Raw genomic sequence first — 27,071 nt, 5'->3', positions numbered from 1 at the left:
TTTGTTACAACAGTATAAACCAGAGTATTTACTCCAAGACAGACCTCCTTGCCGTGAGCAAGGCTTAAGCAAGACACTGACCACATGCTGAATAGCTGCAGGTTAGTGTCTGGGTTACAAAGTCAAAAGGTGAAGACAGAATAATTAGACCCCACAAAAACTGTGGAAAACCTGCCTGAAGTTGTGTCATATTTATTCTGCACAAAAAGGCTAATTACATGTGGATGCTTCCCTGAGATGAAGCCATAAAGCAGAGAATCTAAGCGGGAAGTGCGGTTTTTACACAGAGAAACAAACCTGGATGTTCAGAAATCTCTGTCTTATTGAGAATCTGTGGCAGAAGCTCAAGGTTAATGTCGATGCTTGAAAACAGTCAAACGTGAATAAGCTGAAATCCCTCGAGGGACACGTTGTAGCAGGTTGAATCAACATAGCTGCTCTCGTGCATATTCATTTGTCCGAGAGCTGAAAATGTTTGGCCTTGATTCTTCTCTGGTTTTGATTAACACCATTATGGTTTGTATTTAGTGAGACTTTTTAACGATATTATACTCGTACTACATCTAGTCAGTGATCAGTTTCTTTCTACACCACCGCCACCAGAGCAGCCGTGACGTCAGAGCATCATCGTGCTGATGAAGGCTGTGGGATGCGGGCGAAAACTTCACAGGCTCCAGGAAAACCGATTGTGTGTTGGGAATTATTTTCCGGTTCTTTTCAAGGTCAGTGTGAACTTTCTTGCTCTGAATAATCCATAGAAGAAAAGCAGTGGATGATACAAAGGCAACACTCTTTTCTGTGGATTATACAAAGTAACTAGGACACTTTTCTGAAAGGTTAATGCTGTGGCGGGGCAGCTGAAAAAACATGAGCAAACTAAAACTGGTGTTTTGAAAATAAGTGATTAAATACTAACCGGGGACATTTTTTGGTTTATTATTCGTTTTTTAGAGCTAATATCTGGCAAATCTTTAGAATAATGGCATGTGCAAACGTGACATGACAGGAAGAACCAGGGCCGATTCCTCGTTAGTCACAATGTGACACAGCTAATGAATGTAGAAAGCGCTGCGGTTGCTAATAACAACGCTTTGGGTTCTGTGATGGAATTAATTGTTTCTGATTGAGTTTAGCCCATCTCCTGCATGGAGACGCTGCCAGACCATCTTGACTGACTTCAGGTCAGGCAGATACCGTGTGTGTTAAGTTCCTCATGCATGTGCAAATGCAGATTACTGTGGAAGACTGTATTTTACTCTGCTGGATCGCAGACATAAACACGTACCAGCGACGAGCTCTGAATTTATTCATTACCATCTCTCAACCTGACAAAGTGGAGTAAAGCTGGACTAATGATGGGGCAGAATGTAAATGGGTAAACTAGTCTGCTGGGAGCAGCAGGGCTGATCTATGAGTTTGCATGTGTTTTGCAACTTAATATAGCTTAGATAAGCAGGCACTTTCCCAGGGATGTAGTACAATATAAAGAAGCACATTAGGGAGCTGGGATTGTCTGTGACTGCCAACTGTGATTTATTTAGGGAAATGTGAAAACATCAATATTGTGATGAATGAGCAGGGGAGATTGCTCATCATCTGCAAATTTAAGTCTGAGCACAAGTTTGATGTGTTTTGGGGAATAAATATTGCTAAAACTAGCTGCTCTCATCTGACGGGGGTTGAAGCAGAATGGGTCTTATATGATCCATTTTATCCTGTAACAGCCCACTGTACAGAAACAGGAGCCCTCTGTAGTAGAGGACGTGTGGGTTTTTTGTTTTTATACTGTGCTACTCAAGTGAAAGATGATTGCAGTAACTCGCACTTAATGTGAGTGGAGTAATTAATACAATCAGCCTCTAGAGTGTCTAATACTATATAGCTATAAAGCGACCGTGAGCATATAATGTGGAGTCCTTCCCAAGCAAAGCCTGAATTAAATAGAAATATAGTTTTTATTTTTTAGTTTGACGTGCAGAGACTGATAAAAATCAGTATAACCAATACATAAAAATAAAGTACAGTAATTTAGTAACAAGTTTAATAAATGAAAGTTATTTCATTGTTGAGGTTTAATTTCAGGTGTTAGTTTGTTAGTTTTCACTGGTTTGTTTTTTTAGCTTTAGGCACCAAGAATATAGAATTGTGTAATGTAGATCCATTATCCATTATCATGTAAACAAACTATCTTTAAATTTTAAATTCAAACCCTTTGATTTTACAAAAAAAACAACAACATAAAAGCAAACAAATACTCTCTGCTGCTTCAATAATTAGAAAACAACTGGTAAATATTACCAAAACTGTAAAATACATAACAAAAAATAATTATAAACTAAATCAAATAGGAATATACAAAATAACACACATATATAGTTTAGTACATAGTTTAGTATGATGTAACAAATATGCCATACTGTAGTACTGTATGTGCAAATTAGGCCATAGTTTAGGTTGTCCTTCAAATGATAGGTGATATGAGCAAACATGATAGTATGTCCTCTAAATTATGCCACAGTAGAGTAAGATGTGAAAAATAGGTCATAGTAGCTGGAGCCTCTTGAAATGAAGAGGGACTGAAGTGTTCTTGTAAAACCAGGCAGGCATTTAGCTGCATGGGGATTTATTCAGTGTATACATTTTCTTCATATTTTATAGAACATAGTCATCTTTTTATAAATATACACAGTCATGCCCAAAACAAAAAGTGATAAATTGCTCAGTACATTAAAAGTGATGGTGAGACATACAAAGAGCTGCCACAAAGTCATGATGAAGCACCTTTAAAGTGTGTTTGTAAAAAAATAACTGCATTGTGTTCCAAAGGCACCAGTTTGTGTGGAGTCACTTTACACACCGGTCATGATGAAACTATTTTTTAAACAGCTGTTGAGCTGTTAAAAGGAAAACTTTACTGAGTTTCAGCTTGTTGTAGGTAGGGGAGTAAATGTAAGTACCACACTTACTTAACAATGACAGACAGATGAAAGTTCATTACCATTTGTTTACTGGCACCCACTAAACCAGAACCATATAGGAAGCAGGTTCACAATTGAAGTTGCATATCAAAATGTTGGAGCATTGGCAAGAAGTGTAAAAGTAAAGCATTTACTGTCCACATTAAAATACATTCAACTCAGGTTCATATGAATAGCTTAAACACTTACAGTACAGTAAACACACCTTCACAGTGTATAAGCTCATGAGTTCTCCTTCAAAGTGTTTACCAAACCTAATCTGTTTCACCCTTCTGCTCTCAAACAACTTTATTATTGCTTCTGAGGTGTTGAGGAAGTGTTTAGTGCAAGGCCTCCTATTACGGTAGAGTTGTTTTGTGGATGGGAACCAGCCAGGTAGCATCAGCTGGAGTGTGTGTGTACATATTTTTCCATAAACCATGTTTTTGCTATCAAGGTGAGGACAACGTGGGGACACTTGGAAGGTCCCCACCAGTCCAAAGGCTTGTTTGAGGGTCAAGATGTGATTTTAGGGCCGAGGTTACAATTGAGTTTTGGTTCGGATTAGAGCAAAGGTGAGACGTCTGCCTTTAGTTGTGATGGTTAGGGTTCAAGTAAAGGACTATGGAAAGCATTATGTGCGGGTGTAGATTGAGATAAAGGTTCACTTGAGGGTTGAGCTAATCTTCGAAATGTTTGGCCCCGTTCACTGCAGAGTCATCCAAGTCTGAGCTGGTCATATGTTTGAGAGGAGCTGCTGAAATTGACAGGAGAAAAAAATGGTTACACCCTCAGGCTAATAAATATTATGTCTTACTAGTAAAGTAACCCTGAAAACGTGTATTTATTCTCTTGTATATTAATATTAGTGTTAAACAGTCATCAAAGGTCTTGGGGGTAAAGCAGACAAGTGTCACACAAGGTACTCTCTTCAAACTCTGCCAAATATCTATAAGCCGCTTAGGGAAGTGCTACAAGTGATTCTGGCTGTGAGCCACTGGCCATGATACACTTACGTCCAAAGCGCTGATGGAAAGTTCCAGCCCTTGGTGCTCACTGAACTTCTATGCTTGTAGCTATTTATGTGGTCGCACCAATCATCTTCTGATGCCTACTTCCACCAAGATGTTATAAATCTAAAAATGATTTCTAATCCTTAGCAACTCACCATAGTATAATATGTTTATTAAATGCCTCAATATGCCTTTGAGTGTGGTGTGAATTCTTCTTCTTTGGTTTTAACTGTGTACAGTACTATATGTGTAAATACTCACACAGTGCGTCTGATCTCAGGGAGCTGCTTAGGAATGTGCTATGGCCATTGATGGAAGAGGACAGAGCAGCCAGTTTCAGAGTCCTGGATGTGGCGTCCAGCTTCTCATCCTGTAAGACACAGATGCATGTGTAAAAGTGAAGTCCACAGCCGTGATGAAACTGCAAAGCATCTGACACAGAAAAAAGGAGCAGAAGGTTTTGTACTACAGTGTGCACAGCCTGAGGGCTGTCTGACATTCAGTGTGTGATGTGATCATGGAAACACTCTTATTATCAATAAAATAAATAAGCAAATGTCTGCACCTTAATCTACTTGTATGTGTATATAGGTATTTAACAGCACTGTAACAAACTTCGATTGACCTCAAACAGTGTATTTGGACGTTTCAAATGATAAATTATTTTCCGAGTCCCTCCACGAACGGTGTAGGATAAAAGCTCCTCTTACAGACACGCTATTAGAATCGCATGCCCACATGGCTCTGCCCAAACGGACGTCCTGCTGCACGGTTCACCAAGTCACTGCTGGGCTTCAAACACATTACGGCTTTCTTTTATCCTGACCGTGCACATGTCCGGTAACGGCAGCACAACCATTGACCCAAAAAATAATCCTTTCTGAATGACGCTTTAGAAACCGCCGCTTCAAGCGGGGGACAGCTATTACAGCACGTGTGTAAAGGCTCTGTCGGCATCGCTAACTCAGATCTAGCAGAACAATTGTAAAGATATTCTATCCATCTGATTTTTTCTTTTTTTTGTAAATAAACCCTGGGTGGCCAGCAGCTATTAAGTTAATGCAATCACCACTTAGCCCTCAACACGGGAGTCATTTGGCAAACCAATGGGGCATTCTGGTAGATTAAACCATTTAAGAAAGTGACTCCATGGCCGTTCAGTGGAGGCTACGTACAGCTGATGGCTATCAGCTGTCAACAACGTCTTGATGGTTCCCCTGACTCCTTTAAAGTACAAAAGACGACTGGAGCAATTAAGAGTGAGTGGCAAAATGCGGGTTTATGTTTCGGTCTACATTTGCCATTGCTTGAGCTGGTTCCACTATGTCCATTCATGATGCATTACTGGTATGTAAAATTATTCATGTATTCATACAAGTTGCAAATTAGACGCAGTGCACACACTGGCACCTGTGTGGGCGAGCTAGACACATAAAGGGCTCTCAAAGTTAGCTATCCTTATACAAATGGCTGTTGTTTGAACAAAGCAGTGCAATTAGTGATTGAAATAGAAATAGTGTGGGTTGTTGTTTGGGACTACAGGCTCTTGTAAGACATTATAAAGCTCATTTTTATGGAGTATAGAGTTGCAAATGTCTGCGTGTGTGTCCTACCCGGTACTCTTGGATTCTGCGTTTGGACTCGTCCAGCTGGTGCTGCAGATCCCAGACAATCTCTTTGTATTTGGTGTAGCGCTGCTCTACAATCTCCCTCTGCCGCTGGGACTCCTGGAGGCGCAAAACAAGAGGTAGTGTCATCAAATAAAGAGAAAGAGAAAAATAAAGTTGATAATAAAACATGTCATCCACTGTGCTCCAATTTACTATTGAAAACTTGTTAAACCCACCTCCAAGTCTCTAAAGTTCTCCATCAGACACAGTTTCTCTGGAATGGACTCCAGGTGATCCAGGGCGACTCTTGTGTTCTGGAGAGCAGAGCACAAAAAATCCAGGTCATTTACATATTGGAGAATGGAAAATTATGCTGCAATTGTAGAGCGCCTTTCTACCTAGTGGTACTCGCTTTAACACGAACCACCGACCACAGCTCTACCTCATGATCCCCTGCTGCCCTACAGTATGTATCATGAAACATGACCAGAGGTGAAAGGAATCAGAGAAATCAATAGGCGTTTGCGCTCCAATTATAAAAATATTAAACATCCTAAATCAATAAAACATTTAGCTACTGAGTGAGAAAAGATAGATTATACATTCATGTCTAAAAATTAATTGGTCAAAACTAACTCACTCACTCACCACTGAAGGCATTTACATGCAAAGCACCAAACTGCAACACAGTAAACAGGAAATTTACAGGGGTAAATCCTGGGCAGTCGCTCCCTTTATTTCCCTAATTATCCTCCTCTTAGCATCGCATCTCATTTTAAAACCAAGGAAAAGAGATGAACAAAAATGACGCGAGGATGGACTAATCAAAACACATTTAGTGAAGTGAGGCGATGTACCCAGTCAAGGGTCATCAGAGGCAGTGATTACTAATGACGGCTACGCAGCTGGAAAAGCTGTTTGTGGGCTTCAAACTGTTCGGGAGCGGCTGCTGATGCCTTTGTGGATAATGGTACAATATGTACTTGTCAAGAAAGCTACACAGCTGATGCTATTAGCGCTGGACGTGCCATTTATGGCCAATATTAGACTTGTGTGAAGTGACTGTCCCCTGAAGTCAGACTGGTGATCAACGCATACACATGTGTACCACCGCTAGTGTACTTAAAACACCACGTGTGTTCAAGCCCACATTCAAGGAGAACATGCTCAATTTGAGATTTAATTGAGGACTTTTTGGGCACAATCTGAAATCACTACTGTGGCCGATTGCAATTCATCCCGTCACTGTATGTCTCAATAGCCTCCCTGGTCCCATTCACATGGTGCATTTAAGCATCAAAAGAACTGGTGGTTACAGGGCATCATGCTGATTGCCTCGCTGAATGGCTCACTGATCTACAAGCAGGGCCCGCTGGACGATCCTCCACCACACACGGAGGCTACGCGGAGGACGGGTCGATGCTGTTTTGTTGTGGTAAGCAGAAATAATTCTACTTGATGACAGTGGGAGGTATTTCCTTTTGGTTCTTAACAGCTAATTAAAGGTCGAGGTGACCAAGCGTGCCACATAACTGTGATGGATGGACGGCGTATGTTACACAGCTCCATTTATTGTTTGTCCAAGAGCGTAAAAAAAGCGCTCGGGTCAATATAACCTTTCAGAAATTTCAGGCTGACATCAGATATCTGATTAAGGACGTTAGTGGCAGACGTTAACAGTTTGAAGGCTGAGTTCAATACTGTAATGTCATTACAGCGTGGTTCTTAACCCCATCAGCATGACTTATGATGATTAACACAGCACTGAGCCTTGACTAAAGCAATCATGTGTTAGCCCCAACAGGATGCGAAACAAACACAGCCTCAAGTGAACACGTCTGAATCAAATCATGCAACTCAACAACATCTAATTTAAACAAGTTCCTAGCTCCAGGTTTATAATTTGTATTATTATTTTTTGTAACGTTCTGCATTTATAGTGATTAGTACGTGAATCATACAATGTTTCTTACCATCTCGAGATCCAAAACACGATCCTGTGCAGACACACAAACAAGCAGCGTTACTCTTTGTGGACACGGAAGAGAACCAATGTTAAAGTAAAGCCTAAAACAAACAAATTGGTCCAAAATTTGCATTGACCAGTGAGTCCAGGTAAATGCACAAAATGGTGGATTAGAAAAAAGAAAAATCTGGTGTGTGTGTGTGTACTTGCATCAAAATGAGAACCAAAAAGGCCTGTTTGAGGGTTTAGATGTGATTTTAGGGCTGAGGCTACAAGTAAGTAAGTTTAGTTGTAATGGTCAGGGTTAAGGTAAAGGGCTTGAGAAGGCATAAGGTCAATGGAGGTCCTCACTTCCATGGAAGTACAAGGATGTGTGTGTGTGGCCAGAAATGAAGAGAGGCTTCCGACAAGTGGGTAACAAGAGAAGGGAATGCAAAGGCTAGGGGGAGTCTGTAGCACATGGCCGGCTCCTTATCACACACACTGACACACACACACAAAGACGAACCACTCTCGCTGCTCATCCAGCTCCTGACTGATGTTCCCTCTCTAACGATGCATAAGTGATGCTATGCCTCTTATCTGCCACTCAAACGCACACCTGCTCTTTCCCGCTACCGGCTGCCTCTCCCTCTCCGCCTTTAATGTGTTGATGGTTTGTAGCAATTGTACCTTCTTCTCCTAAGCCCACAACTTAGTTCATGCCTTTCATGTCCCTCCACTCTATCCGCCGTTCCCTTCTGCGTCTCTCTCTCTCCTCATCCTTCATAATTAAAAGCTCGGCTGGGTCTGAGAGGGCTGATTAATTGCACGCGAGCGCTGGCAGGTGCCATCCTGCAGCCACAGATGGGACCCCAGCATCCAGCGCGCACACAGAGGCATGGACACATTTCGAAACGATTGCTTAGCAGACGTTTTGGGCGCTGCGTGTGTGCACGTGTTTGGATGTTTAATAGCGTGCCACTGGGGGAGTCCACAGCAGACTAGGTGAGTCGGTGGCCTGCCAAGCGTCGATGCTGCAGTACTGAAAGACGGAGACAAGGCCTCTGGTGGCTTTTAAACTCCACGGCCTTGTGTCTGCAGTAATTAGCAACTTGTTCAAGCAAGGCTGCGAGGACCCGTCAGGCCCACGGCTGTGCGCTGGTGTTTGCAGCCCCGCACTACAGAATTCACATGACTGCAGCCCAGCAGTTACTGACCTGAAGGCTCCTCATTTCTTCCTCCTTTCTCCGACTTCTCTCCAACAGCTCTGAGATATGAAATAAAAGACATCATGTAAGGAAGTACTGCATCCTGTTAGGATAGCACAATGGGATGATATGCAAAACCAGACAATAAAGCTAACAAAGGTTTCTTTGACACTATGTCCATCAGGAAATATTTTACCTCAATGATGAATGATGACTTATGACTAGTCACCATTAAGACAAATATACACTAAATTCCTCCTGCTTTGCTGCTACTTACAGTTGCACTGACCGATCAAACAAGAACACTTTAAACTGCTCTCTATCTAAAAAAATCTGAATGAAGCCATATTGCAGGATTTCGGGTGCAAGAGGCAGCAAAGTGGCCTCAAGGCGTGGCTGAGCCTGTGTTTTCAATATATGACTTACTGTTCCTGGTACGGACTGATCCACAGGCTTGAAAAGTTTCACATTGAACCAAACAACAGAACACTAACACTTCAGTGGCTTGTTTTTTATGATTGCAAGCACACTGCAGCCAACTATTATTGTGGTTTTATGTCAGTAGTGCTGTAGGTCATGGCATGAAAACTTTCATGAAATCCTCAGTGCCTATTCCAACTAAGTACTGCTGCAGGTGTTGTGCAGTCTGGATCTAGACGCCTGGATGCTATCTTTGATTCCACCCTTTATTGATACAGTATGTCCAAGTAGTTTAACCACTGTTCCTTCAACTGTTACTTTTCAGCCCAATTAAACAACCACTGAACAGTGATCAGCATCAACTTCACAGTTGTCTAACAGTGTGGTGGACAGCAGTCAGCTCTGGGATTCTGACCAGTCTATACAGTATCTCACACACCAGTAGCTGGATGCAATGGGTGTTTTAACAGGTCCAACTCATCCTAAACAAGTTCCCTACCAAACAACCTCATTTAGAATGGGTGATTGCAGACGCCAGGATTAGTTCTAAACAGACCATAATAACACTATGTGGTTTAATAGCAAAAGAGTAAGGAAAATCAGTTATGATTACGTAATATTGCAAATTGCATATTCATGTAGAGAATTGCAAGTCTGTGCAAGAAAAACAGATTTACTGAGCAGCCACAGACTGAAAAGACATATTGAGAACTCAGGTGATGAAATTCTAATTCATTCCTTCATTTCAAATAAACAGATCCTGTAGCTGTTGTGACACAGAGATTAGTCTCGGGTCTATTTACCACAGAGAGCATACCAATGCTTGAGACTGGCAAGGCTACTTCTGTCAAATGGCTGAGGATGAGTAGAACAGTAATAACGACAGCAGGGCCTGGAGATGAGGGTTGTATCATCACAATGCTTATCTGTGTGCTGCACAGGGATGATTGTCTCTATTTAGGTCTTCTACCCCCCGGACAGTGTCCTACTATGACTCTCTAAGGTCCTGTGAGTCTTTTAACTGTGTTAACTGTCTCTCTCTCTCTCCCGGTTAATGGAACACAAATTAGGCCCATTTCCCTGTATTGTTCAGATGAAGCACTAAAAACAAGTTGTTCTTCCTCTGGCAGTTCCAGCTCATTAGGAGGAATGCAGTCAAAAATTGGATGGGAGAATGGGAAAAAAAAGTCCATTCTGCATATAAGTCTCAAAGTTCACACACATTAAAATGCCTTCTTAAACATTTGTAATCATAAACAGACCAAACAGTCTGTAAAAAAAATATTCCAGCACACACTCTGACGCAGGCCGCCATTTTCACAAGCATCCATTAAAAGACGGCGCACAATTCCACTCTAAATAAAAAGCCTTCAGTAACACAAAGGCACTGAATCAGTTATTGCTCTTAATGACAGTGTGATTAAATGTAAATGAGAGCGGAAGAAAACAGGAAGTTCGAGTATCACTAGGGTGCATTAATCAAAAGACACGGTCAAAGAATGACTGCATTTTCATTAAGAACTCACTTTCAGGTAAATACTTGCTCTGAGTTACTATAATGAATTCAATAAATATGCACAAATAAATGATTTCCTCCCAGTACTTCTCAATCAGTTGTTAGTTGACTAATAATGAACGCAGGCATCATTACACTCACGCGACGCTGTGCCGAGGTATATATGATTCGCTGGCATGGTTTGATGACGCTAGTATCACACTTTAAGCCAGAACCCCATTAATGCACGTATAATACTGGTGTGCGTACCTTTCTTTTCAGTGCTGAGGGAGTGCAGCAGCTTCTCCTGTTGGTCCAAGCGCTCTAGCAGAGTCGCCTGCTCCGAGTCCCGGCTCTGCCTGAGGCCTTTTAACTGATCCCTGGTCTGCTGGTGCTGCTTCCTCAGGCGTTGTTCTCTCATGCCGCCTTCCCGCACCTCCTCACACAGCCAGCGTAACTTGGTCTGGTTAGATAAATAAACAAAAAGGTGGGATTGAGACATTTTTCCATATGCATTATCATTTGTTTAGGCCTATATTTTAATAACATAACCACATTTTTCTCCACTGGTAACTAATCTGACTAATCAATGCCCAAAACCCGTCACAGGAATTTAATTAAAGCCACAGCCTTCAGGTATAACTTAGGGGCATCTTTATTTAAGGCATAAGAAGTTACAGTACATCTTAATGTTTCATTCCTAGAGTTTCTATACTATATGTTAGGGATTCTCTTTAAAGCTCTTTGAACCGAGATGATAGTTGGTTCATATTTATCATTTTTGAAGCCGACCGTGCCACTTTACAGCCAAGCAGAGTAACGGGTTAGGTGAGGGTTCTAACTGTGCTCTGTGAGCCTGTAAATCATACCTTGTCATGACTAACTGAACACTGCTCACAAGTGAGCTAATTATCCTTCTCCAGTGCTTTACTTTTGGAAATGCAAAGTAATCTGTAAGCCTTACTGACAGGAGATATGTATTATTGTGATGAACACATCATGCATCACCAGCGCAACAATAATTACCTGCTTCTTTTGTACAGTGCATCATTGCATAAAAATGGGGACTATTTTTCTTTGAAAGATGCCACGCGATTATTACTGCAAAAGAGCGGAAAGCCGTGACAAAGGCAATGCATGAAATGAAAACTGCGTTGCATATTTACTCACTGACACCAGTTCCACAGAAGCAGAACACTATGTCAACTACAATGCTGCTGCAGAGGAACAAAACCGTTAATAAAACCGTTATTCTAACTTATCTTCTAAGGATAATGCAGTTTACGCTCAGCTTGATATTATAACACTCCTGTCACAATTCCCTGAACCTCAGTTTCAGTCTGATCACTGTTAACTGTCACCACAAATCACTGCACAGCTGTGGAGGGTTTGCACGGCGATGATTTATTGGGTTTTGTGAGAAGCTATTCCACACGAGTGAGGTTTACGTGACAGAAACTACAATCGTGCATCGATCCAGTCAAGCTTCCATGACAAACTCATTGATTCTGTGTACTACATGTTTTATGCCATCCTCCTATTAATCTTCAGGATAGTGTAGAATGGGAAATTAGTATGTAATCATGAAGGCAAGTACCATACCTTGGTCTCAGCTAACCAGAGGTGGGGGTCTTTGACTAATCCAGGTTTCTGGGAAATAGCCTGTCAAAAAAGAAAAGAGACAACGTGATACACATTCTTAAAAACTATAACATACACAAGACTAAGATAACCGGATGACTGCAAGTTTTTGTTTTTCCATTCACATGGATGGACAAGCAACAAAAAAAAAAACAAAGCACCACGCTGTCAAACCCTGAACTACTGTAAAGAACAGCTTCTGCCAACTTAAATTGGCGTGGATCTGTGTTAAACAGTCTATGACACTGCACGCACGGGTGCATGCGAACACACCTACACACGGAGGTTGCGTGTGTCATAAAAATGACAGGAGCGCGTTCTATTCTTCCCAGACAAGCTTGTCAGAATCGCCAATACAAACTGACTGCCTGCCAAATCCTAATGACTACTGACCTCACACTCACACGCACACACGCGCACACACACACACAGTTAGATGTGCAAATAACAACAGTTGTCTAACTAGGTGGCACTGAGAGAACATTTGCAATGCGTCAGGTCCACATGCTGGACATTCACCAAATGGTTGAAAAACTCTTCAGAACCCATTTTTTCCACATGACGGGTGAACATATTGTACGTCAACGCCACTGCCTGAAATGAAAATAAGCCGTTTTATTAAGTATTCAGTCAGACTGTGAGGCACTAACGAATGTATTCTCCAAAAGTATATATTAACTTGGTATTGAATTGCTTCTTTTGCCCTGCAGTCAGCGGCCTCAAAAGGGTTTGTGTAGATCAGATAACAAGATGGATAACAGTCACCCTCACCAGAAAAACAATCAAACTCCCTACTGCTACATATGAAAAGAAAAAAAAAGCCATCACACACACATACACACACAAACACAGACACAGACACACAGTCAACGAAAACATGCTACTGTTTTATGAGCAAACCCTTGTGGCAAAATGTTTACACACAACCAGCAGGCATGAGAAGCACACAGCAGGATTTCTTTGGACCCTTTCTGTCCCATGCACCGGCAAACAACACCACCACTGCACAGGCGTCAAGCAATTTTTTTTTCCCAAGCTGTCACTCACGCTCAGATCCAAGTAAAATGAATTTACCCGAGTTGTTACCACAGCAGCTCAAAGTATGGCACTGGAGTACCACTGTGCAGAAATCCCCATCTCAGGGAGAGTACAACCGCACGGCAGAGCGTGCGACTGCGTGGGAGGATAAAACCTGCCTCTGCGCCGCTCGTTCGCTCGCTCTTTACTCTCTTCCAAGCCATCAAAGGCGGCTCTGCGCGATGCCAGACAAAAAGGAGGTGAAACTGTTGGAAAAACTGAACAGGTAGGCTGGGAGTTGAAAGTGCTGTCAGTGGGGTGGAAGTAAAAGGAATGCTACTATTTTCTCAGCGGTGCCGCGTTGGAATCCGAGGATCCGGCACCGATAATTTGAACACGCGATTGCGTGGTTTATTTGTCTCTCTCAGAAGGGAAAGTAAACCTGCAACTGGGGGTCCCGGGTTACAGTTTGTTTGTCTCGCCTCCCGCCAGGAAAATTGTAAAGTTGATAGCGAAGTGAAAGGTGAAGATGTTACAACAGCAGCATGTGAAAAGGACACGGGAGGATGTTTTCGTAGAGATGCTGTGAATGTGCTGCTCACCTTTATTACATAGTTTAAAGCAACGGAAAACAAAATACTAGGTCGCAGGTGAATTCCAAAAAATTATAATTAGCTTATTGCAAGCAATGTTGCTATTCGCAAATGTGATATAACGTTGTATACTTTGTGTCTAAAAGGTACAAATCTTAAGGTGTTTATGAAATTCATGAAGTGTTTTTATCTTGGTGAGGACATATTTGAGAACGCAGTCCTGAGTCTGTGTTTTTTTTTAGTTTCTTTTGAGCATTCAATCCAAGGTTCAGCATCAGTCTGCACTGCACCGTTTTTTTACATTGTCGCTTATTTGCTTTTGATGTAAATGCCATTGCAACTGCGACTAAATTAATGGTGCACACAAAAACAATTGTGTTTATTTGCTTAAAAGCTGGATATTAATATCCTCAAATGATTATGACTATTCTGAACTAAAACAAACTGTGCATAAATAGAGATCACCTGTACCTAGAAGTGGCAGTCCAGCTAATATGTCCTTAAAAGGCACCTGGAATAATGCTCAGTGAGGTAAAACTAAAAAACAGCCCCAGGGTACTCGTTAAAGGCTTAATGGAGTTACTGGAGCTCCTAAAACCTCTGTCCGGGAGTCTACTATAAGCGAGAAGAAATGACGCATGCAGCATGATGTCCATTACAGGACACCATGGAGGAAGCTGCTGGGAAAATGTTCTCCAGACTAAAGACACTGAGATTGAGTTAGGGGAACACAGCACTGTATACAGCATAGAAATGGCTCCGGATGAAACCTAATACACCCTTTGAATAGTAATGATTCCCCTTAGGCCAATCACAAGCACGTTTCACTTCTTTCAAACATGACGGATTGCAGATGAGGCGAGGTGTTGGCCCACGCTACTGGGCCAGATTGAGACAAAAAAAATTAAAATACAGTAGAAAAGCAGCTTCTAGCAAGTGGACCTGTGGACAACTGTGTCATTACAAGGTGAAATATGGATAGAACCTCTGTATGATCCTTTGGAAAATAATATATAATTATTACAACTAACTTAACCAACAAAAATCTAAAAAGAATACAATGTCCTATTAATAACCCAATATTAAGGCCCAGGGGAGGAAACTGCACATCGAGTTGTATTTCAGTGGGGCATTTTATCTCACCACTTCCACATAAGCAGCAACAACAGGATTATTTACAGCAATAAGTTACTTCAAGTGATATGATAAACCTATTCTTCAGGTGTTAAAATGAGCCTATAAATGATTTACACTTAGCATAACAGCGTCCTAAATCTTATAGGCTGTGGAGATCCTTGTGCTTTCCTGTATTTCTACTTGTCTGTACATGCAGAGATGAAGTCAAACTAAAGAGACTAAAGAAAGAACCTGTCTCTGAAGTATGACACAAACAATAACTAGATCCTTGTCTTAAACTCTTTCATATATTGATTATTTTACCAACTAAGACAAACGTTTTGTGTCTGTCTTCTTAAAAGATGGTGAGGCCAGAAGTGAGGCCAATCATCTATAGTAACAAAGAAAAAAAACTCTAATGTCGGAATAAAAAAAAAATGTGGGAACATTATGCAGCAGAAGAACTTGTACCCAGGTGTTAGAATTTGTGTTTTTGGCTCATATTTTCTGTCCAAATTGCCTTGAGCTTGAAAGTGCAGAGCCTAAGATAACACAAGCCCAACAAGTGTACTACATTTCTCCCGATGGAACAGAGTCAGTGTTCTGTTTTTGGAAACAACATATCCAAAATATCCTTTTTATTTTGATAAAACCTTAAAACATAAAATGATTCAGAGCTGTCCAGGGTGTTCTCTGCTGCTCGCCCAGTGACAACCTGGGATTGGCTGCAGTACAACCCTAATAGGAAAAGGGATCAGGATGGAGGAAATAAATGGGCCGAGCACGGATGGGTCCCATCAGGTTGGAATCAAGTATGCTCTCTCTCATTGGAATATCAAGAGTGGAATAACATTACAATTGTAGATTTAAGGCAGATTTGCCTATGATGCAACGTTGTCTGTGATACAGCGTGCCTTTTCTCAATAAACAAAGGTTTGAAAGAATGATGGCAATAGAGAGAAGTTACAGTACGACTTAACAGTAGGAGGATGCAATTACTGTTGACCATCTAGCAAAATAACATGCCACATACAGTAGCGGGTCAATATTAGAGATCTCCAAGACAATACTCATGTTTTCCTGTTTAGTGACTGTGTAAAAAAAAAACATTTTCATTCGTACGTAAGTGGTTTATCAGTAATGCGTTTGTGTAGTTGTGTTTAATTATTCTTATAAATCTCTACATTCAGCTTCATAAAAAACAGAAATCTACTCAAATGAAATACCTGCAGTTTGTCTTCACTGTCCATAGCGAGGGTGCAGCAGGCTACATCTAGTTCCTCACCGATGGAGGTAAGGATTATCTCTTGTTCTGCTTCCATCCGCAACAGCTTCTGCTCCAGCTCCGACTCAGAAGCACGTCTCCGCTCACTGGACCTAAGCTGTGGCGGAAGCACAGAGGCATAATTTAATGGTGGTTCTAGTTTGACCACAAAATTCAATTCAAATTAACATTAGGAGAATATTTTAGAGCAGATTTTTTAGAGAAGTTCATTAAGGTTCCGATCATAAAGCGATTTAGTTAAGTTTTCTTCATTGCCCAGTATGTAGTTTTAATGTCTCAACCAGGACACAAAATCAATATGCCTGAGGCACAGGAACCAAGGGTTCAGTGCTGCCCAGGGACTGTGGATCATTATTGCGTCTCTAAGATAATAAACCTCGCATAACACATTCATAAGTGTCTCTTTGTCTCCATTTGCCTGATTTCCAATCAATACACAAATGTCCCTATAGAGCCCCATGGAATTATCAGAACTGTCAAAAAGGTTAATAGAGATTTAATATTAGATCAGCGGTTGTAAAACACCCGAGGTCTTATTGCTCAAGTCTATTTAAAAATAACCCTGATTTGACATTTTTAAACCATAGATACAGTAGGGTTGTATGGTTACATACATGTATTTGTATGTTTTACCATTATCTATCATCTAAGAAAAACAAAAAAAACAAGCCAGGAACCTTCAGAGTGCTGTCACAATGAATTTAAATGTTGTAGTATATTAATATTGTATTTTAATAATGATAATGATTATTATTTAAGTGATATTTCTTAAATTTTTAATATTTGTTAACCAGTCTACAAAGTGTGACAATGCAGGGCTTACTTTTTCATCCATTTCCTGTTTGAGAGTCTGGTATTTTCTGAGGAGAAGTGCGTGTGCCTCGCCCTTTGTGTTCAGCTGTGCTGCCAGCTTATCACACTCATCCTTCATCCTGTCCAACTTGATGCGCAGCGCCCCACACAGCTCCTTGTCTGACGCTGCATCTGCCTAGTGGAGAGTGGACAGCTTTAAAGGCCCAAGCACACAGGCAGCACTGCGAGTGCTGGCTCATCAGTTTCACAAACATAAACGTCACCATACTAACACAATTAGCAGCATCAGCATTAGATTTGCCGTTTCAGTAATACTGTGGAGACAATTGAAGGTGAATTCACAGGTCTGACACAAAGAGGGATGATTGGGTAATAGGCCAAGTGAGGCGAAATCCAAACAGACATTACAGCTTTTATCTACAATGATCATACTGTCGCACACAGCTCAGGATACAGTAAATTAGAACTAGCTAGAATGGCTGAGAAGTGGGAGTGACAGGTGTGACACAAAGAAGAAAGATGGAAACACAAGTGCTTGGAGTGAGAGAGAAAACAGATGGAAAATGCTAAATTAGTACTGGAGGGAAGCAGTAAGAGAGGGATTAGGCCAGGGAGAGACAGTGAGAAAGAAGATCGAGTAGAGGAGAAATCCACAACGAGAGGACAAGGACAAAAAATACGAATATTTAAAGCTTTTTCTGACAGTTGACTGTATCAAAATCACACCATAGGCTTCTGGCTATGCTCTGCGAATATTGGGTGGGCTTCTTGGGGACATCTGCTGTACCCGCAGGCTAGTACTTAAAAACATTCTAGCAAACGCCCTTGTCCTCACTTCACTCGAAAATGACACCATTACAATGAGCTATGTCAGATATTAATGCCATTCAGCACAGCTAATGGGCTAAACTCAACCATATCAGGGAGGACCATGCCCCTTAAGAAACAATGTACCCATGAGGACTCATCATTGCAGATACTGAAGGGAAAAAGAGGGTAGGGAACTGGGGGAGGAAGTCAAGAAGAATCCCAGATCTTCAGTACTGACTTGATGAGAGGTTTAATATCGAGGCTTTTAAATATTCACGCTTGGAGCTTTGGAATAGCTGTGAGGATCAATGGGGCACCACACACCATTAAAAGCTCAGCTATTCCCGATTCCCTCGTACTCAGAGGACAGAGTCCTAGCCAATAAAGAAAATTAGGCTAAATGAGAATTTCGTGTGTCTCGCTGAGTCGGAAATATGCCAGATGTTTAGCAGCTCAGGCGTGTTGCCCTGTGTTGGATGTGAAGGATGTGTCAATGACAAAGTAAATGTCAATGACAGTGCGGTGTTCTGTGATTCATGAAGAGGTGTGAACAAAATAAACGCTAATTGGTTTTTGACCTTGAGATCTCAAAAGATTCAACTAATTAGAAGTGTGTGTGACACCTGATACCATCAAACCTTTGAAAAAGCAAATTTAGCATATTTTACAGGATGACAATCAAATTATTGTGTTTCCTTTGTGTATATTTATTAAATGACCCACCTTGACCTCCATTAGCAGTGCTTGAGTTTCATCTCGCTCCTGACAGCAGAGCTTGAGCATGTCCTGCATTTCCCGGTCCTTCTGCTGCCTGTTGTCTCCCATCGACTTCATGCTCTGCAGCTCCTTCAGATGCACCTCTCTCTCTAGACGCAGCTGTTCACTGAGGGTGGCCCGCTCCTCCTGCACCACTGCCAGCCTAGCCTGCACCTCCAAAGCAGTCTTCTGGAGCTCCTTCCTAGAACTCTCTTCCTCCGCTAACCTCTGCACTAGCTGGGCGTGAGCTGAGGTCATCTGCTTCAGGGAACCCTGAAGTTCGGCCTGTGTGTCCTGGTCTCTCTGACAACGGCGGGCTTGGACGTCAGCCCGCTCCTCCAGCCTCTGGTTCTCTTCTCTTAGTCTTGCTTGGATGCTTTCCTGGCGCCGAGTCTCTTCCTCCAGCACAGCTGAAGTCTCCCTCACCTAGGGTCAGCCGCACTTTTAGTATCTTATCAAACATTTTTAATGACTCTTAAGCTGTAGAGTTTTTAAGTTGTTGAAATTACAGTTATATATAAAGTTAACTACATATGGCCTGTGATTGGATTTGTACAATAAGTGTTTATAGAACTAAAACATTTCAGACAACAAGGACAATGCAGACTGACAAGTTGTCATTACATGACATTCAACCCCAATGACTGTGAGAATTTAACTACTCATGAATGAGGGATGAAGAGCCCCAAATATGCACCGTCTTATGAAAGCCTGTCCCGTGAGTTAAACATGCGTTTTTTTATGTTCCTCGTGACCTGAAGGAGCTATTCTATTTTTGGACCCCACACCTGCTGGATTTCCTGCTCCAATGACAACTGGCGCTGGCGGGTCTCGGACAGCTCTACATCTTTGCAGCGGAGTTCTTCCTCGCGCCGGGCCAAACGGCCTAGGATTTCAGCAAGTTCCCTGCGGGCCGCCTCGGTCTGCTGGCTCAGCGCCTTCATCTGGGCCTGAGAGCTCTCCTTTTCCCTGGCTGCCTGGAGAGAGGAAGGGAGAGCACAAGAGTGGGGGGGGGGTAAGAGAAATGAAGAATGACAAATGAAGAGGAGGAGAAAAATGGGTTAAAAGAAGAGCTCTGACAATAATGATGAGAGCAAGAGAAAAGCGACAGTGAGAGAGGGAGAGAAACATATGCAGTACCAGCTCTGGCACTGATAGGAAAATGCTAGCACTCAGCTCTCTGATAAGGGACAATGGTCAGGTCTGTTCAAGGCAGATTGCTTCTAATACTCTGGCTTTGACTGGAATTTGCAAAGACTTTGCTGTAGCTCAGAACCTAATCATTTAATTGAGCACTTGATTCTCTCCCCTAATTCATTAAGGGGGCAGAAATGATTTTGTAATTAATTCGTGTCACGTTGAGCATGCCAGGTGGGAGTCTGTCTGTCTGTGAGGCACTAGGCTGCTGACTGACTTTGGAGGTGACTCATTCAGTTCAAATGAAATGGAAATCACTGGGAGGTGACTTTCAAGCTAATAATAATTCCCAGTCATTAATTATTCAGCTAAGTAAAACGGCTGTAATGTAGTAACAAAAGGTGTTGAGACAACTTCCTGTTTGATTATATTGTAATGAAGTTAATTTATGAATCATTCAAGGATTTTATTTTGTCTTTGATACAAAATCTATAAAAAATAACTATAACATGAATTAAAACAATGGAGACATTTATGGACTATCATGCTTTGTTTACATTTTAGTTTATTTCAAAAGGAGGTATTCATTTAATTCCCTTCCTTCTTTTCCTTAAACTGGAATTTTTTTTTTCCAGTAATTACACTAAATAGACAGAAGGTGATGCTTTTGCTTTTTTTCTAGTCCATTTCGACAATGAAACTAATGTAGGAAATGAGGGAGAAAAACACAAATATTAAAACCTGTGCTTTTCCCTGGTGACGGAAAGATGTCGATTTATTTCTGTGAAACGAAAGTAAACTTGAAAGGCCTTTATGCTGTAAATTAATCGAAGCAGTGACATGGTTTAGAAACAGACCTGCTTTAAAATGCTAATGAGAGACTTGATATTTTGTGGCCACTTTAAGGAACCCAGCTTCCTTCCACGTTGTTCTGTGATGATTGTGGGATGCAGAACTGCAGGGAGAGTTTGGTTCTGATAATTCTGTTTTTCCACTCAAAACTCTGGGGGAGGCAGCACAAATCAGTTTACTGCTGGAGTTCAAAAATGTATTTCAGTGGAGATATTATTGATTGTTTGAGTTTTTTTCCATACACCAGTAAAGTCAAAACAGATGTGCATGAGCCAGGCTCCACTGCTGAGAAGATGCAACAGAGACAGAGCTGTTCTCAGCTGTTGTGCTGCCAGATGGCCAGCCACTAACACTCTGCCAGCAGCAGCAGCAGCTTTAGCCAGTGCATTTGAGACAGAGCTGCCTGGAGACCACGAGTTGAGTCAACTGGTCTTTGTGCTCCAGCTGCTTGGTAGTTCCAGCTAGTTCATAGTTACGCTGGGGTACATTTTTTGAAGGTCTGAGTTTGAACTCAAATTCTGTTTGGTGTGCAAGACCTTTGTTTTTACTATACACAGATGAACAACCACTGCCAACAGAACAGACGAGCAGCTGACTACTCAACCATTGTGATTTATAGCTTGGTGCTTGTTTAACTCTAGATAATGTACAACAAACAGTTTTTTCTTAGTTGTAAAATGTATGTTATTAATACAAAATGCAGAGAAGGTTAAAAAAGTTAAAGAAAGCTCTTTCACTGTGAATGAATATAGCTATTTAACGATCATGTACCTGGATCTTGTAGAAATGTGATATTATGATCACAGAAATAGTAATAATGTAAAATAAGCCAACTCAGTAGAGATGAGTATTCTTCAATGTAGCTGGACAGAAAGCATTACAAAGATCACAGATTGCTGATGCTACTGTAGGCTGCTGTGTCAGAAGTCATGTAATAAATGCATCTGGACCAACTGACCTGGGAGGCCTTCTCCGTATGAAACTGAGCCTGGGCCTTTGCCTCCTCTAGCTCCTTCTGCAGTCTCCTGCACTTTGCCCTCCACTGGCGCACAGCCTCCTGAGCCCTGGTCTTCAATTCGTCTCTGCTCCGCGTGCTCTCGTGAAGTAACTCCTCTATCTCCCTCCTTTCTGCCTGCCCTCGGCTCTGAAAGGATGACTGAATTTATGAATAAAGTGTAGATGCAAAGTTTATAATCCGAGTCAGTGTTTATTTAACCCATAAATGTCTTATGGACTCACCAAGCAGTAGCCTTACTTTTTTTTTTATAATCAGAATTACAATTTTACTAATTTTTACGTGCACTAAAATGTAAATTTACTGATATAAATGTAATGTACACAGTAACCAAACAAAATACCTGTATGTCTTTCAACTGTTCAAGCATTTGTAGTTGCTGTTGTTCCCGCCGTGCAAGGTCTAATGACAATTCCTGGTATGGAGGAGAAAGAGAGAAATTGTACGCATGAAAATGCAGAAAAAGAAAGATGGGTCCAACTGAAGTGGAAAAAAAACATTTCAATAACAGCTAAGTAAAGAGCAGAAAATTGTGAATCAAAGAGAAAAGGGTCAAAGGTTGAGACTGTGCTACCAACAAATAGGATTGTCTGCAAAGCTCCTTTCAAGTCTGACTGAAGGCTAAAGCGAGAGAAAGTAAGATTACCGTGGCACCATTTATGTGTTAGACTAAATAGAACTGTCAGTTAGGACTAATTATCCATAGACTGATTAGTCACAATCCTACTAGACCATGTATAAATTCGGTCACTGAGAAATTGAATCCTCTACCTTATCTTCCTCATTATATTTCGTTTTTGTTCATTTATCGCTGAAATGAAACATTTCCAACGTCTATTTTGATCTACACATAAAACCCATAAGAGATGCCCCAGGTGATACACGCAAACACCCACTTCATCTTTTAACATCTACTCTGCAAAGAGAGGAGCGTGGGTGTTTAAACATATTTTCAGAAAAAGAAACATCAAAGATTAGAGAAATGTGCCAATGCTTAAAGTGCAGCTATTTCTACCTACATTTTATTGATACACATAACCTTGAACATTGGTTTGGTCTTTTTTCCCCTTCAAGATTTTTTCCTGTGTTGCTAAAGTGATGGAAGTGGCACAATGCACTAGTCTAAGAACGATAAATGACTGCTGCTTGATTTCTGATCCCTGATTCTGACTGTCGCCTGATGATTTTAAAGAGGATTGTGTGCCATAGAACTTATGGATGACATGGCTACGGATGAGATGCACCCAGCAAACTAAAAGAAGCTTGCTCAGGATGGAGATGTCATCAGGAGTAAAGTCAAAAAGATGCCTGTGTTGTGTTTATAAGTCTTGCTCTTGTTGTTTAATTCATTTTCTTCAATACTCACCTCCACCTTCACACTGAGCTGCACCTTCTCCTTCTCTTTACGGTCCAGAACCCTTTTCAGATCTTCAACTTCACTGAGAACTGATGCCTTGCACAGCTGGACTCGCAGATCTGCCACTTCTTTTTCCAGCTCCAATCGATCTAGAAGACATATACATGTTGAGAGCAAAATTTACATAGAATACAAAGTGACAACAAACAAATGAAATGGAATCCACGGCTTTAGTATTCATTAAAAAGCAGCAAACACCAGCCGCAGTAACATTTGTACACTCTAATCCTTTTTATCTACTTTTTTGGATTATATCAAGTGCCAGAAAATACGGTTCTTCTCAATGACTGAGGAGTGTTTCTATCTAAATGTCTTTGAAGGATATCGGTCAACCAAATCATGGCTGAAATAAGACACACACAGAGAAATCATACAGTACCATGGTGTTCACATGCTGCATAGAGCAGAAAACGCTAATAAAAATGAACAATCCTTATTGGAATCTGAACTCAGGTGCGTCTGCTGGATGCTCCATCAGTTCTAACTGGTTCCTAGGTGTTTCCACAAGCACAGTCACTGGTTCATGTTTGAGTGACACTTGTGATGAAATTCACAGCCACCCCCACTCTTCTCTGCTCTTCTTAGATTGTGCACTATAAGACAGATGTCTCAACATCAAAGAACAGAGAAAGCGGACTCAACCCCCAACAAAGTGGTGCGATCTGAACACTACACCACTGGGTTCAGAAAGAGCAAACCAAACCACAATTTAAAGAAGCACCGAAAACATGTGGCTGTTGGAAGTGGGCACAAAATAATTACACAAAAATGACAAATTCCAAATGCAACTTCTCTATCAACAACAACAAAAATAAGCAACTTCACATTTATTATTTAAATAGGCAATGATACTGTTCTGCATTGATGAAGCTTTCAAACCTCAACACTAAAACCGCCTTACACAGCTTCACTCAAATACAGTCTCCTACACAGATGACAGCAAAGTGGCCATGAAAGGCACTCGTCTGACCCACCAGGAGTCAGGGTCTTGGAGCTACACTGCTACAAGTGAAGGAGGAAAAAGTACCAGCTTTGATCTAACTTTGATCACTTTTATGGCACTGGAGATAATCCACAGACTCAATTCTGTCATTGCAGAATGAAATCAATGAGCTGCATTTCTCAGTATTACTTTGACTGGCACTGTCCAACACTTGAATTGAATTAAAAACATTATCCTAGTATTCCTGAACACGTCTCAACTAAAGTTTAATTGTGATGGGCTGTAGATAAAATATGACTGGATTGGAATCGGAATAATGAAGATTACTTGTATGATACAGCATTATATTCATAAATTATATTGGTGAGAAAATAAATCAGCAATAAATAATCCATCAATAATAACAACCAACATTTCAATAAAAAAAATTAAACAAATGCTAATTATACTTTTTGAAAACAGGTCCTTTCCAGTATTTGTTCAGTGTTGAAATTATACTTTATATACTTATTTCTTCCACCACTGCTTGCTTATGTGCATGTTTCACTGTCACTCCCTTCACTTGGGGCAAACCAAAGTTGGCAGACCCAGACAGAATAACAATAATATGATAAGAGACGCAAATGGTGCAGGATTCTCCATATATTGCTTTTCTACAGATGCTGATACAGTATGCAGCCAACGGACTTCTTACTTAGTAGCATTATCATAACATGATCAAATCTCAATGGAATCTATCATAGTTAAATAATAAGCCAGTTGAACTGTAAGATGTAGGATTTTAAGACTAAATGTCCGACTTTTTATTGTATTTGGCTCTAGCAGATCTCAACGCAGTTTTGACAGTAATGCCAACTAGTCTGTGGTTACAGGGCTGGCACAAGACTGTTCAACACATCTGGTTAATCTGCATCGAAGCATACTGTTATATTTGTGTTTCCTTCATCTCTAGGCCAACCCTAATTTCAATACCTGGCCCACACAGTCCACCTCTCCCCTCTTCTCTGTCACTGTGTCTGCCATGTGGCTGAGCAGTGGGCTGAAAAGTTTCCAACCGGGCCCTCTGAAGCTCCGTCTTCTCCTTCTTCGTCCTCTGCAGCTCACCACGCATGTCGTCCACCTGGAGATTACCAGGAATGTGAGCAGACAAAGAGAAAGACATCTGTCTGACAAATGGAAAAAAACAACCCTGAAGTTTTCTTAAAAAGTTACTTCCTATTGTTTTGTCACAAGGGAATTGCTGTACATCTGCATATTCACTCAAGCGCCGTACACACAAACAAACCTGTTGAACAAGGGACTCTCTGCTATCCTCTGACTGTTGCAGTAGTCTTCTAGCTCTTTCAAGCTCCTGCTCCATCTAAGAAAAGTATATCCAAAAGAATGAAAGTCTTGGTTGGGTCAGCACAAGCAACGGTTAGATGCAGTATCTGCAATCCAGAAGTTTAAAATGTACTTTGCTTCACTTTGCTTTTTGAGTTAAGCCACAATTAAAAAAAAAATATATATATATATATATATATATATATATATATATATATATATATATATATATATATATATATATATATATATGTTATGCCTCAATAAATAAACTCACTACATGTACCATGTAGCAAATGTTACTAAAAACATGCATGACAAACTACTGAGAAACTTTCTAGCGCAAACATTTTAAATGGTTGGTTCTTTAACATTTGCTGACTAAAGTCATTCACCTTGTACTTCTCTCGCTCGGCTTTCAGCAGTCTGTCTGTCACGTCATCTTTCTCAGATGTTTGTACCTGGCGCCTTCCTAACGCCTACAAAGCACATGCACACAAAGAAAACACATAAAACATACCAAAACACACAACTCCTCTACGAGCACTGTAACAATGCAATGGGAGAGGTGCTATTGCGTTACAGCATTCCCTCATCTCATCTTCTTGGAACAAGATACTGGCATCGCCGTGGATTTGTACATGAGCTTAGATCCCACACTCAATCCCACTCACTCTGAGGCGGCTGTAGTGATGAATTACCGGCTGCTGGCAATAACATCTACCCAAGTGACTCATCATATATTTGATTCACGTCACAGTGGGCCCATCAGTGGGGAATAAATGTGCCCTCTGCTCTCTCTCATCTTCTGCTCTTTAGAGGTAAAAGAGATTATTTTCCTCTTCAATTCCTCACGCTTGTTTATTTACCCTTAATTTTTGGACAAACGCATTATTTCCCATCAACCTGAGCCCGGCTGCTGTCCCATTAGGACACTACAGAGGACAGGGATGTAAATGAATTGGTAACTTGTATTACATTATAGTGTGTGGCTGCAGCTACACAGTGCCCCCCTGTGGTCTAGAAACATCGAACAACACAGAATGACAAGAAACTGATTACGTCATAAACACCAGCAAACACATGAGGAAATAAATGCATCAGGCACTGTGACCCAGCAACTGGCTTTTCCTGCAGGTTCTGTGATTTTGACGACAATTTACACTGAAGTAGGAAATCACTGTATCTAATTGTGTGCAGAATTACTAACCACACCAATTATAGTTGATGTAGTGGGTGGTTTTAGGGTGACATTTTCTTTCTTTTTTTGCAAGGTGAGAAGTAACTGCTCAAAAAAAGAAGAAATTAAATTGTTTCAGCAGTCTTTTTTTTTTACATCACCAAGCTTTACACTTTAACCTTTTAAGCAGCTAGAATGCCGTGGAAGTTTTTAGAAAATTGGGCAGTAATAGAATAGGTAAATGTCAATGGTTGGTATTATTACTCGGAAATATAGGCATTTATTCCTGCTGAATGAAGGGCTGGTGTCTCAGTGAGATGATGAAAAATATGTCCATCAGTCTCACTAACATAAAAAGACTGCCTACATGTTCATGTTCAGAAGTTAACATCTGCCTTAGGTGCACAGATTTTGAGTCACGGCGGTACTAGAAGTAAAACAGTGAGAGAATTAGAACCACTCCACCATGTCCTAAAGGTCTACAACCCCGATGAGATATGTGGTCAAATATAATATGTAATA

At 41.0% G+C, this 27,071-nt stretch overlaps 1 protein-coding gene across 4 annotated transcripts in view; it reads right to left on the bottom strand.

Annotated features, from left to right (window-relative positions):
- Positions 1-2,195: 2,195 nt before the first annotated feature.
- Positions 2,196-27,071, bottom strand: part of LOC114849354 (centrosomal protein of 128 kDa-like) — a 28,301-nt gene continuing 3,425 nt past the window's right edge. Inside the window, exons 8-25 of one of the 4 annotated variants that reach the window (XM_029140718.3) lie at positions 25,765-25,848; positions 25,332-25,406; positions 25,019-25,166; positions 23,053-23,192; positions 22,030-22,101; positions 21,630-21,827; positions 19,471-19,659; positions 18,650-19,108; positions 17,127-17,291; positions 16,245-16,400; positions 12,254-12,313; positions 10,922-11,114; positions 8,746-8,795; positions 7,554-7,577; positions 5,817-5,894; positions 5,584-5,697; positions 4,232-4,340; positions 2,196-3,711 (exon numbers count right to left, since the gene is read on the bottom strand). In XM_029140718.3, the coding sequence (XP_028996551.1) occupies positions 3,638-3,711; positions 4,232-4,340; positions 5,584-5,697; positions 5,817-5,894; positions 7,554-7,577; positions 8,746-8,795; positions 10,922-11,114; positions 12,254-12,313; positions 16,245-16,400; positions 17,127-17,291; positions 18,650-19,108; positions 19,471-19,659; positions 21,630-21,827; positions 22,030-22,101; positions 23,053-23,192; positions 25,019-25,166; positions 25,332-25,406; positions 25,765-25,848 (2,388 nt within the window). In that variant the 3' untranslated portion in view covers positions 2,196-3,637. Of the gene's footprint in view, positions 3,715-4,231; positions 4,341-5,583; positions 5,698-5,816; positions 5,895-7,553; positions 7,578-8,745; positions 8,796-10,921; positions 11,115-12,253; positions 12,314-16,244; positions 16,401-17,126; positions 17,292-18,649; positions 19,109-19,470; positions 19,660-21,629; positions 21,828-22,029; positions 22,102-23,052; positions 23,193-25,018; positions 25,167-25,331; positions 25,407-25,764; positions 25,849-27,071 lie in introns of all 4 variants that reach the window. The other 3 variants (XM_029140717.3, XM_029140720.3, XM_029140719.3) reach the window with 3 other exon arrangements.

Source organism: Betta splendens, chromosome 24, assembly GCF_900634795.4.
Source record: "Betta splendens chromosome 24, fBetSpl5.4, whole genome shotgun sequence".
Classification (NCBI taxonomy): domain Eukaryota; kingdom Metazoa; phylum Chordata; class Actinopteri; order Anabantiformes; family Osphronemidae; genus Betta; species Betta splendens.
This window is presented reverse-complemented; position numbering and strand designations above follow the sequence as displayed.